This window comes from Macaca fascicularis, chromosome 10, assembly GCF_037993035.2.
Source record: "Macaca fascicularis isolate 582-1 chromosome 10, T2T-MFA8v1.1".
In the NCBI taxonomy this organism is placed as follows: domain Eukaryota; kingdom Metazoa; phylum Chordata; class Mammalia; order Primates; family Cercopithecidae; genus Macaca; species Macaca fascicularis.
In genome coordinates, this window is record NC_088384.1 from 11,445,809 (window position 1) to 11,459,569 (window position 13,761).

A 13,761-nucleotide genomic window follows, 5' to 3' on the forward strand; every position below is an offset into this window, starting at 1 on the left:
AGCTCCTCTATGTCAACTGAAATGAAATTATGTAGCAACCAAAAACCAGCACTTACTCTCTCCAGTGTGAACAAGGTTTGGTTCCAAGCAGGATTCAAGATTATTTCTTTTTCTTTCTTTTTTTTTTTTTTTGAGACAGAGTGTTGCTCTGTTGCCCAGGCTGGATGGAGTGCAATGGCATGATCTCGGCTCACTGCAACCTCTGCCTCCCAGGTTCAAGCGATTCTCTTACCTCAGCCTCCCAAGTGGCTGGGATTACAGGCACACACCACCATGCCCAGCTAATTTTTTGTATTTTTAGTAGAGACGAGGTTTCACCATGTTGGCCAGGCTAGTCTCAAACTCCGGACCTCAGGTGATCTATCTGCTTCGGCCTCCCCAAGTGCTGGGATTACAGGCATGAGCCACCGTGCCCGGCGGGATTCAGAATCATTTCTATCTTTACTGGTTATCACTTAGATGGTCTAGCTGACAGCTGCAAAGCAGTCTCAATCAATGAGATAATTAAATGAAAGTCTTTGAACCTGCTTTTTATAAACTAAAAAGACCCACCCGTATTTAGTAAATATGTGTGCTATTGGCCCAGGTCGGCAAAAATTACACAATGAGTGCGACAATCTGGGGCTAAACGGCCTGCATATCACTCAAGAAAAGTGAGATAAGAAAAGTGAGAGATAGGCCGGGCGCGGTGGCTCAAGCCTGTAATCCCAGCACTTTGGGAGGCCGAGACGGGTGGATCACGAGGTCAGGAGTTCGAGACCATCCTGGTGAACACAGTGAAACCCCGTCTCTACTAAAACTACAAAAAACTAGCCGGGCGAGGTGGCGGGCGCCTGTAGTCCCAGCTACTCGGGAGGCTGAGGCAGGAGAATGGCGTGAACCCGGGAGGCGGAGCTTGCAGTGAGCTGAGATCAGGCCACTGCACTCCAGCCTGGGCGACAGAGCGAGACTCCGTCTCAAAAAAAAAAAAAAAAAAAAAAAAAAAGTGAGAGATAAGCACAAGATAATTAGCCTGGTGGCACCCTCTCCCACCTCACACCTCCACCACACAGGGAGGCTGGGACACCGACTAAAAGCAATCCTAACTTCATCCCCCCACCTGAAGCCACCACCTCACTGACTCCAGGGAGTGCAAAAGAAATTCACAGACAGGAACAGGAACGCTCCCACCCCTCCTGCTGGATCTGTTTTTAAGTGTAAGCCTCTGCACCAAGCATTTCAAGAAATATGGCACAAACCGGAATGTTTAGGAACTTCTACCAATGTACCACTCTGCTGACTGTAGCCCAAACACTATTTCAAATTTTGGAATCTGTGTACTTTCATAAAAAGTTCGTCTCCTCACATTCAAAATTAGAGATTTGACCCTTCTAATTCTAAAAATTCCACTAGGATAAGCCAACATGTATTCTAAGAAACACTAATCCTGTGAAATGCTCTGCGATGGTGCTAAAACCATTTTGGGTATTTTCAGAGTGCACACCCACTGTAAAGTAGCCTGTTTTACTTTGCATAACCCTCCCTGTGCTGTCCAACAGAGTAGCCGCACGTGGCTACTGTGCACTTGCAATGAGACTAGTGCCACTCAAACTGAATTTTTAACTGTATTTTAATCAATTTAAATCTAAAAACTGACACTTATTTCCATTGCTGGAAAACTTTTGTATGTTTGGAAAAACTTGGGTATGTGAATCTACTTTTCTATGAAAAAGTAGTAAGTTTTATGAAATCTAAAAGCAAATCAAGTATTTCCAATGAAAATTTTATGTTTGAACTAAAATCTGTTGTAGGCCTAAGATACACACCAGGTTTCAAAGTCTTGGTACAAAAAAAAAAATGTAAAACGTTGCGTTAATATTTTAAAATCAATAGCATGTTGAATTGACAATATTTTACATATATTTAGTTAAATAAAGTCAATATTATTGAAATTAATTTCACTTATTTCCTTTTAATTTTTTTTTTTTTTTAATTTTTTGAGACGGAGTCTTGTTCTGTCACCCAGGCTGGAGTTCAGTGGCACAATCTCGGTTCACTGCCACCTCAGCCTCCCAGGTTCAAGCAATTCTCCCACCTCAGCCTCCCAAGTAGCTGGGATTACAGGCACCCGCCACCACACCTGGCTAATTTTTGTATTTTTAGTACAGATGGGGTTTCACCATGTTGGCCAGGATGGTCTTGATCTCCTGAACTCATGATCTGCCCGCCTCGGCCTCCCAAAGTGCTGGGATTACAGGCGTGAGCCACTGTGCCCGGCCTATTTTTACTTTTTTAATGTGACTCCTGGAAAATTTAAAATAACACACGTGGCTTGCATTCTGTTTCTATTGGGTGGTGCTGGTGCCATCGAATGATTCCCAGACCAACACTGGAACCACCTCCCAACATCAGGTTCGGGAATGTTGCCATAACCAAATACTTTTCTTTCTGTGCAGCATTTGAACTGCTGATCACACCTGTGATGGAACAGTCCTTCCCTCATCTTCAGTGATGAGGAATGACTGTCCTACAGAGCCACCGTTCTTTTTATCCTTTCCCAGGTTCTCTTTCTCTTCCTGTCCCCAAGGTCTCATTCTCAGTTCTCTTTTCTATTCTTTACACTCCCATGGTGACCTCATCCTCTCCCTTAGCTTCGACTATCACTTCCACGTGGAAGCCTTCCAAGTCTTTATCTCCACTTCTGACCTCCTTCTCAAGCTGCAGATCCACATTGCCAGCTGCCTGCTAACCAGTTCCATTGCCAAGTCCCACCAAATTCTCCAATTCAGTAAGTCTGACCTGGAATGCATCATCTTCCTTTTTGTTGAAGATTCTCATCATTCACCTTAAAAACCTGGTCCCTAGTCCCATGGCTATAGCCTTATAGCAGGACCTTTCATAATAGTCCTTTTATCCCCTAACTGGCCTGCCTGCCTCTCAATTCTTCCTTTAGTCGGTGGCCCCCCACCAAGTCCTCCTCTGCACCTTTGCCATATCAGTATTCTCACTGCACTGCCATCAGATTTTCAACAGGTCCCCGACGTCTACCACGGCAATACAAACCATTCAACAGGCACTCAGCTCCTCTACACATGTGCAACCTCCCCTCAATCCTCCCTGGACACACCTAGCCCTCCTCCACCTTCCTCTAGCTAATACAGCCTGCCCTAAGTCTACTCATCACCATTCTGCCCAATCTGTAGGGTTCCACTCAAATACAAAGTCCTTAAGAAAGCTTTCTCTGATCAACACAGTTAAAATCAGTGTCTCTCCTCCCTCAAACTCCTTTGGTACTTCTAATAATCACTGTGGTAATGAGAGTATATGGCCTTATCTTTCTAAAATAGTATCCCCTTAATAGCACTGAACAGCACCTTGCACTGCATAGTACAGGTATGCCATCTTTGGACATCTTAACAAAGAAATCAACTTCAAAAGGAAAATCTTGCCAGGCACGGTGGCTCACACCTGTAATCCCAGCACTTTGGGAGTCCAAGGCGGGCGGATCACGAGGTAAAGAGATCAAGACCATTTTGGCCAACATGGTGAAACCCCGTCTCTAATAAAATACAAAAATTAGCTGGGTGTGGTGGCGCATGCCTGTAATCCCAGCTACTCGGGACGCTGAGGCAGGAGAATCGCTTGAACCAGGGAGGCGGAGGTTGCAGTGAGCTGAGATTGTGCCACTGCACTCCAGCCTGGCAATGGAGCAAGACTCCGTCTCAAAAAAAAAAAAAAAAAAAAAAAAAATTGGTAAATTTCAAACTACGGATGACTGGTAAGTCTTTTATCTCCAGAATGGACCTGTAATTACTCCAGCCTTTCACCTGGATATCTCAGGATTCAATGATTCCAAAACTGAATTCATAATCTCAACCCCACATCTGTCCCTCATCTAAATGCACCCTGACTCAATGAATGGTGGCCCTATTCCCGCAAGAAGCCCCGCCAGAGACATAGGTGTTATTTTACATTTCTCTAACCCCGCCTTCTCATACCCAATGACCAACTCCTCTGAAATCTTCCTAAATGCCTCTGGCATTCATTCATTTGTCCCCAGCTCTGTTGTCAGTTCAGGCCACTATTACCTGAGATTACTACAATATCATCCGGTCTTATGTGCAACGTCCCAGCCAGTTTCCACAACACACCAGAATCATCTTTCAAAAATCCAATCTGAGCAAGTGACTTTCCCACTTAAAACCCTTCAACTGTTCTCAGGAAAAAGACTTTCAAACATGGCTTATACGCTCTTATGTATGTGGTTAAGGCTTAGGTTTTCAGCTTACCTCTTATTTCTCAGATTATTTCTTCCCTTAAGCACACGACACTCCAACCATGTCAAAGTACTCTCTATGCTGTTCCCCAAACATGCCAATGTCCACTAGTGCCCCGTGGTCTTTGCAGAAGCTGTCATCTCTGTAGGTGTCCATCCTTTGTAACCCCCCAACACCCTGAACACCAGCCAGCCCCCTGCATCTATTGTCTAACTTCAGCAGTCATGTCTGGAGAAAAGCTTCACACTACTGCTAGGCTTGTACTTGTACTTATCAACACCTGGCATGTAAAAGGCACTCAGTAATTATTTGCAGAATGAATGAGTAAACAGATCATTTTCTAGGTTTTTTAAAAAACAAATTCCAAGGTCAATGAATGAAAGCCATTTTTCTGTCACCTATATTAATTCAACAGCATTGTATAAAGTGGACAGTGGACCTAAATTTTTATTTTACCTATTAAGTCAAAACTGGTGGCTGGGTACGGTGGCTCACGACTGTAAACCCAGCGCTTCGGGAGGCTGAGGCAGGCGAATCACGAGGTCAGGAGTTCAAGATCAGCCTGGCCAACATGCTGAAACACCGTATCTACTGAAATATACAAAAAATTAGCTGGGTATAGTGGTGGGCACCTGTAATCCCAGCTACTCGGGAGACTGAGGCAGAAGAATCCCCTGAACCCAGGAGGCGGAGGTTGCAGTGAGCCAAGATCGCGCCACTGCACTCCAGCCTGGGTGACAGAGTGACTCCATCTCATATTTTAAAAAAACAAAACAAAACAAAACTAGTAATAATTTGGTCAAATCAACAGAATTTACATGTGTGGGCTCAGAATAATCACGATGAGGGAGAAAACGCTGTATTCAATGTTCTCCTTTGCCTAGTAAACTCTAAGACCTATTCATTTAAAATTGCTGAGAACTTTCTGATGCAAAGCACAGAATGTATGAAAAACAGCCAAGTAAACGTGGATACAACACAGAGGCACAGCCTGCAGGAAACTGGAGAGTATGAAGAGACGACATCAGACCACAGGAATGTAGAGACTTGAATAAAAAGAAAAGGCTCCGCGCTGCTCCTGTCCTTGTGCAGGCTAAAGCTCTGTGCAATCACTGTGCAGGCTTCATGATCCTGGTAGCCATGAGAAAGAACAGAGCCATTCTGTGGGGCCATAAAAGCCTTTCTGGTTCATTCAACAAAGGGAGATACAGCAAAGGGGAAGGAAACACTTACTAAGCAACAAGACTAGGTGCCCAGCCCTCACATACAGCATTTCCTTTATGCTTCGCAACAATGTTATTATCCCCACTTTGCTGGTGAGGAAATGAGCCTACGGTCGTCACACAGCGAGTCCTGGTGACCTTATACTCACACATTTTCACTCGACATCTACTCCTGCCAAGCCCAGTTCTAGATGTTGGGGATACAACAGTGAGGAAAACAGATAAGGTCTCTGCTCTCAGGAAACCGGATAGTATTGTGGAGAGAGACGTACCATACACAAATAATTTCAGATGGTGATACAGTTTAGTAGCATTAAAAAAGTAAAACTGAAGGATGTGATAAAATAACCAGGAAGGCAATTCTAGGTTGCAAAGTTCTCAGAGATAATTCAAAAGATAATTTTGAAGAGAGAATGCGCAGAGCTAAAGACAATGTTTAATAAAGTGACTATCAAGTCAAACTTTCAATGGAAGTCTCTAAAACTACCAGAAGCAAAAAATTAACTAATTCCCTGATTATCAGAAAAGATAACTAAGGAGTTATCTCGGTCATAACCTAAAGCAGTAAGTTATATGGTTAGTCACCAGATGGCAAAAATTTCCACATGAACCAAACTATCGAAGGCAAGGGGCCAACCAAATTAATTCTTAGATGCCCCAGCAGCTACATCAGTGCATAATAAATTATTGCTGAATAAATATATGACGGAAAGAAGAAAACAATGTTAAGATGTCACTGCCATGAGTTAAATAAATCCCTTTTCTGGCCAAGTGGGTTCAATTCACTCCACCCTACCCCCGACACCAGTCTTAATCACAAGAAGCAGGTGAGGAAAGTGGGATTAGAGTAAATCCATGAACAATACTTACAGAGAAACAATTAGCATATGCCGTCCCTCTCCGCAGCCACCAGACAGAAACAAGTTCCACTTAAAGAAGTCTAATATCCAAATAACTAAAAATTATTAAACGGGGCTTTTTTTTCTTTTTTCTTTTCTTTTTTTTTTTTTTGAGACGGAGTCTGCCTCTATTGCCCAGGATGGAGTACAGTGGCACAATGTCAGCTCTGTGCAACCTCCGACTCCTGGCTTCAGACGATTCTCCTGCCTCAGCCTCCTGAGTAGCTGGGACTACGGGCACACGCCACCACCCCCGGCTAGTTTTTTTGTATTTTTAGTAGAGACAGGGTTTCACCATATTGTCCAGGCTGGTCTCGAACCGCCCACCTTAACCTCCCAAAGCGCTGGGATTACAGGCGTAAGCCACTGCGCCCGGCCAGCTTTCCTTTTTCAGACAGGGTCTTGCTGTTTCCTAGGCTGGAATGCAGTGGCGCAATCTTGGCTCACTGCAGTGTGGACTTGACCGGCTCAAGCTATCCTTTCACCTCTCAGCCTCCTGAGCAGCTGAGACAACAGGCGTGAGCCACCATGCCCAGCTATAATTTTTAAAACATTTCTTGTAGGGACAGGGTTTTGCCATGTTGCCCAGGCTGGTCTTAAACTCCTGAGCTCAAGCAATCAACCTGCCTTGGACTCCCAAAGTGCTGGAATTACAGGCATGAGCCACCACGACTGGCCTATTTGGCTTCTTTGAAAAAATTTTAAAATAAGGACTATCCTAATGCAGATACTCAGGATACTTCTGTAACCAGGAACTTGCTCTGAATATTGCACGTAAACTGCCAAGTTGTGACGCTCTGTTTACCAATAATGCTGACCTGGTACTCCTTGAGGAAGGGGACAAAGTACATTCATCTATCTGCATTGCCTCAGGGCCGTGTCCAGCTTAAACTGCAGATGATCAATGATTATATGATCTGAGTTATAAAAACTAAAATCCCCCCAAACTTTTCAGTCATGGAGCAGTTGGGTAGGGTGAGGACCACCCTAATTCTTCAGGGTGGTCCTCAAGAGCCAGAGCTGCTCAGCCTGCTCTGCAGAACCTGAAGGTCTCATCATCGCACAACACTCTTGCAGTGTCTCTTGTAGAGCTGAAGGGCTGGAGAAGCCTTAGACGTCTCTGCTTCAATGTTCGGAAGTTTATTTTTAAAGGACCATCCGAGTGGACATACAGAATAACAAATGGCCATTCACAGCTGAAGAGCAGAACTGAGTTTGCACCATATATCAAAGATGCCAAAGCTTCCTTTCTGGGAACCAGATGGAATGCCTGAAAAGCACTTTAAAATTGAGATACCACTTCGGATGAACGCTACCAATTTTTGTGATGTTTCAGTCATGAACCTGTGACTTTTTTTCTAAGACAGAGTAGTGTTACGATATTATCACTAGTTGATCCAGCATTAGGAAATATGGATTGGTTGGGGGGTGGGGAAGTTAATAGGGATTATATTCACTTTCTCCAGTAAGAAACTTCCTCTGCATACACCATCTCATTTTAAAAAAGTAAAAACCACAACGTGCAAGTTCCAATACCCCTGAATATTGCTCTTCATAATATGGGCCACATCTTTAAAGTTTTTAAAGCTTCAATTCACAACACTCACAGAAAGACAGCTTCAACAGAATGCACAAATTAAATACTATCCATCTGCACACTTAATTGATTACCCATTTTCATTTCCTTCTGGATGACCATCATGTTGGTGAGCCAGAAGGATTGGTTCTGCAGGATCTGAGATCCAAAATGGCAGTCGAGCTATCAACTCACCAGAGCCATAATGCTTCCCATACGTGAAGCCAGGTCTTATTTATCTCACCTTTTAATTATCTGGGGGAAAAGAAAATCTACAAAAAACATTTCAAAGAATCAAATGGCATTCATTCTATCATTCTCTGTTCTGCCTAAGAGAGCAGGTACCCTGCTCTGGTTCCTCCTCTCTGCAAACTTAATTAACCTGCCATTCATATGTTTACACAGTCCACAAAAACAAGCTAATGGCAAAACATGCAAACCCTAGGTTTTTCTCTCCTCTTTAGTAAGACCAACTTTAGGAAATAGGTGTAAAATGAATCATCTAACAAGCAAAGCCCCCAAAAAGTGCTTTCATTTTCAGAAAAACAACAACAAAAATCAGAGCTCTGATTTTCCTTTAGGTCTACCACAGTGCAACACTTCCTATCACTAAGGTAATTTCTCTATCTTTTCCGTTTAAATTCAAGCCATTAAAAAATTTAGAGACAACTTTGTTCCAGACTACCTCTTTAATGTAATGTTTCCAATCCTTCTTACACAAAAGCTGAGTTTATATCATCAAAAAATTTACAGTGAATCTAAACAGTCACTTCTGTATTTATTACCATTACTAACATAACAACATTAATTTTTTAAAATAATAAAATTCTTGCTTGTTAGAGACAGAGGGCTTTAATTATCTTATGCATTCAAATGGAAAGTCTTTTTGTTAAATTAGCGTGAAAGTCCCTTCATCTACACACAATTGGCCCAAAGAAACAGGCCATTTTCAGCACAAGAGGCCAATCCATTTTAAGAGTGAATAAAGCTTTTGAAAGCACCACACACCCTCTTCCAGACTGTCAAATTTTCAAAATGGTCCAGCATTTTTTCCACTTTATCTTTTTTAACACTTTCAGGCCCAGTAAGCATCTCATAATTAGATTAATTAAAAAGGAAACAACAAAAAACACTGCTCCCTTCTGATCAAAATTATTCCATTTATGCTTAATTAGCTTTAATCCACGTCTACATATTTAATGATGGGGATATGACAATTCAACCTATTTGCATATTTTAAATGCCTTTTCTAAACTATACTTTGTAACAGATTTAGAAGAACAGTCTCTTTCTCATGCCAATATGCCACAGCATAAATCAGGAGGATAGAAATTAGGAAAAAAAGAGAAAAGAAAACAAGGCCTCTCAGAGCCAGGGATGTGCTCAGGGGGGTGGAGTAATTTACCCAGGGGTGGGGGCAATTTACCCGCCACATCACAAACTACAATCCTTTCAGCCCACCAGACCGAGAAGCATTACATCACACTCTCACAATGATAGGGGGAGGAGGCTCTGAGAAAGCAAGTTTTCAGCTTTCTTTCCTCCCTGCTCTCAGGCTTCTAGAATCCTGCATTAGGAGTAATGGAATTTAACTTCAGGCACTGCACAGCTTCAGGGGTTACTAACAATCACATAGACTGCTACTTATATATGTGACCCTAAATGACCACTTCGCAGTGGATACATGGCCGAAACAGGCAACCACACACCCACACGACGAATTTATGCTGAAAAGCCCAGTTATGCATCTGTGTAAAATTAAACAAAAATTTTATTTCGTGAGGAATGAAGAAGGCTAATACACAGGGAGAACTGATAAAGAAATAATTTCTAATCGCAGTGAATAGCTGTTCATATCTTTAAAACACCATGTTTACAACATAGTCCTACCCTTTGGTTGAATCCACGATCAAAATAAAAGCGCATCTGGCTGCACATTTGAGAACACACACAGAGACCCAGTGCAAACGAGCGCGCGCAGAAAGGAGAGGGTGAGCCACATATTGCTTGGGAGGTTTTCAAGCAGGGGAATCTACAAACCCCAAACCTCCTGGTGTTCACCCGCCCCCAACCTGATGTTTAAAATGTATCAGGTCTTACTTTAGGTTTTACATCTCTCTAGGAAGGAGGGCCCAGTTTAAAAAATAAAAAGAGAGAAAAAGGCTTTCCCGTTCTAGGGCTTGCCCTCCCAGATCCTTTGTCGGCCTTAGCAGCCGAAAGAATGCAAACCCATTTATATTTATGCAAATTTTTGCAGCAGATTTAAGGGGGGAGGGAGGAGGTCTGTGTTTTTTAAAAATCTCTTTCTAAATAGCAAATTTCCAATTACTCGCAGCTTCATTTATTGCAAGATAGAAACGATGATGAAAATCTGCATATACATTAAAAGTGCAATTAAATCACTTCAAAATCTAAATATTTTACCACGTCTTTTCCATTTCTAAAATGCCGAACCAAAAGTACATCACGGGTCTGATTTACACAGATCCACGAAATGTCTGAAGCCAGTCTCCATGCTAGACAAATGTCGATTTGCAACACCACCAGTGAAAACGGTTAGACAAGATCCATATAAATCAATTGGTTTAAAAAAATTGAAAATATTTACCAACCTCATAAAGTGCAGCAGTGCTTAAATCCAGCAAATTGAGGCATACAAGGTAGAAATGGAAATGAAAAAAGGTCCAAAAAATGAATTCTTTTTGTCTATCTGTTTTTTTGTATTTTAAATATTCAGAAACCAGCAGAGACTCTGTCGGCCATTTTGGCTTGAACTAACTCTCTCTCACACACTCTCCCTCTTGCTCTCTCTCTCCCCCTCTGTCTCTAAAGGAAGCAGCTTTTTGTGACCTTCAAATAGAGGCAGATCATGTGACTTCGGGTAGGTTTGTCAATCAGGAAAGGGGAGGGAGCTGGAGCTGGGACTGCCTTAAAGGGGAAGCAGCCCTTTTCCACTCACTTTCATTTGTGAAATGCTGTTATCTCATACTCTCCGCCTACAGACATTGCATGTGAAAGTGGCAACAGCATAAGGGTAACAGATGAACAAAACAGAAAAACCTTTATTGGTTTATAGAAATATGCTCAGTTGCTAACGATTCTTACAGCTCCTGGATCTTCTCCTGGCTGGCTTGCTAGTTATTCTCTAGATGTTTGGGCAAGCACAGGCTGGCAAACTGCTCTGTACAAGGGGCTGAAACACAGCTCTACCAAACAAGAGACTTTAGTTTTGAAAGACTGAGGTGAAATATAGGGCACCACTGATCTCTAAGAAGCTCCTAAAATGCATAGAAAAAGACGGAAAGAAACTGAGCTGCAATTCAGAAAGGTTAAGTGACTTATCCCAAATTGCACAGCTAAACAGCTGCAGAAGAGGAACTGGTTTCCCAATTCTGAACTCTACACTTACTGTTTTGCCTGGATGTGTGTTCAGTACCTCCTCCCCCAAACCCAAATAAAAACTATGCTTCAACATTGCAAACGGAGTTTCTCTGGGCTAGGGCAGGTCTGAGTCATCTTTAATCCCCTCCCCCACCGCAGGAGGTAGCTCTGCAGCTGAGGGAGACTAGGCATTAAATTAAAACCTACTTGGTTTCCACCACTCCTAATCCCTTCTCCTTCCCATATACATCTCCATTCCTACCCACCTAAGAAACCCAAGCTTGGTTTGCATCTCCAGCCCTGTGGCTCACAGGCTGTGGAACTTCAGTGCTAACAGCAAGTAAGTCAGTCCCTTACCCACCCTCCCACCCTGCCTGGCCTCAGTTTTCTCATTTGTAAGCGAGCGGAGATTGGGCTTTGCTAGATGGTATCTTTGGTTTCTTTCACCTCCGAAACTCTGCACTTGGCTGCTTTCTTTGAATAGTTCCGTTCATTTTTTCCCGGCCATCTCAAAAGTTCGCCTCCACGCTGGGAAGGCAGAATTCTTGACCTTTGCAGTCCAGACCAGGTCCTCCTGTTAACACTCCCATAATATCTTTTACTACTTTAGAGCAATGGTCATAATTGCAATTTAGTATTTACGAAAGAATGTGTTTAACATTAGTCTTCCCCAGTAGACTGTAAACTGTATAAGGAAAAATATCACGTCTTCATTGCTCTGTGAGGCTCCACACCAAACCCCACGTAGGAGCTAAATAAATGAATAAATCTATGACTTGGACCCTATTCAGAAGGGCTGGGCTGAGTAGGAGGAAACCTGCCACCTGAATATAAACAATTTAGGGGAATGAGGGTCACATAGTTCCCAGAAACTCGCATTCATCTATGTTTTAAGGACAGCTTCAGGAAAGAAAGTAACTAAAATGGTAAAAAGCGCATGAGAGTGCCCTGTGACTATTGACTCCACCTATCTCTATAAGCCAGAAAAGGGAGGATTCCCCAGTGTGCTTCTCCCATAAACTAGGCTGCTGTGCCAGCCAGCAGACAACTGACAGATTCTAGAAACCCGGCTTTCCTTGAAAAGGAACCTATGAATGCCTGTAAAATCCCATACACTTGTAGTCATCCTGGCTTCTGGGTCTATATACAGTCGCCTGCCTTTGCTTTTTCCACTCAGATATGAGGACAGGAAAAGAGCTGTTTCAGGGCAGGCCAAGGCCAATGCCTGGACAATCTGGCAGCCTGAATAGCTGTGGCTTAACAAGCTTCCACTGTCTTTGCGTGGCACTGAGTGGAATAGCCAAGCCCTGCACTTACAGCTGAGATGCAGGAAAAAGCAGGAAACTCCTAGAATGGAAATTCTGATTATTTAGTCTATTTTTATCCTTCCAATACCTTCCAGATGAGTTACTGAAAGTTGTAGCAGGCTCGATTTGTAAAAATGTATGGAGACTGAACATCCACCTTGTTTTAATTTGTGATGGACATGCTTTCTTTATGAAACTGAACTTTGCTAAGTTCCATTCCCCAGTGTAGAATATTATTGTATACAAATGTGTTGCCTTGTAAGTGTTAAACAGCAAACTGTATGAAAAGTTTGGAAACAGAACAAACATATTTTAAATATAATATTGGTTCTAATTTCAAATAATATGAATATATATATTATATATATTCATATATATATATTTTTTCAGACACAGTCTTGCTCTGTTACCCGGGCTGGAGTGCAGTGGCATGATACCAGCTCACAGCAACCTCCACCTCCTGAGTTCAAGCGGTTCTCCTGCTTCAGCCTCCTGAGTAGCTGGGATTACAGGTGTGAGCCACCATGCCCAGCTAATTTTTTTTTTTTTTTTTTTTTTTTTTTTGAGACGGAGTCTCCCTGTGTCTCCCAGGCTGGAGTGCAGTGGCGCGATCTCGGCTCACTGCAAGCTCCGCCTCCCGGGTTCACGCCATTCTCCCGCCTCAGCCTCCGAGTAGCTGGGACTACAGGCGCCCGCCACCACGCCCGGCTAATTTTTTGTATTTTTAGTAGAGACGGGGTTTCACCGTGTTAGCCAGGATGGTCTTGATCTCCTGACCTCGTGATCTGCCCGTCTCGGCCTCCCAAAGTGCTGGGATTACAGGCTTGAGCCACCGCGCCCGGCCGCCCAGCTAATTTTTGTATTTTTAATAGAGACAGGGTTTCACCATGTTGGCCAGGCTGGTCTCGAGCACCTGACCTCGTGATCCGCCCGCGTCGGCCTCCCAAAGTGCTGGGATTACAGGCGTGAGCCACTGCACCCGGCCACTGAATACTTTTTCCTTAACCTCCAGATCATCTTTTCTATGCAACACCTCTAAATTCAGTGTAGTTAGTCTAATCGTTTATCTAAAAGAAACAAGTGCAAGGCAGGGCGCGGCGGCTCAAGCCTGTAATCCCA

At 43.1% G+C, this 13,761-nt stretch overlaps 1 protein-coding gene across 16 annotated transcripts in view; it reads right to left on the reverse strand.

Annotated features, from left to right (window-relative positions):
• TNRC6B (trinucleotide repeat containing adaptor 6B) overlaps positions 1–13,761 on the reverse strand; it is a 297,709-nt gene that overhangs the window by 148,129 nt on the left and 135,819 nt on the right. For 5 of the 16 annotated variants that reach the window (XM_005567203.5, XM_015457161.4, XM_074003714.1 and 2 more), the window contains exon 1: positions 10,567–10,782. The exons of the other annotated variants lie outside the window; for them this stretch is intronic. In XM_005567203.5, coding sequence (XP_005567260.2) covers positions 10,567–10,571 — 5 coding nt within the window. In that variant the 5' untranslated portion in view covers positions 10,572–10,782. Of the gene's footprint in view, positions 1–10,566; positions 10,783–13,761 lie in introns of those variants that run through there. 16 annotated transcript variants of the gene reach the window in all.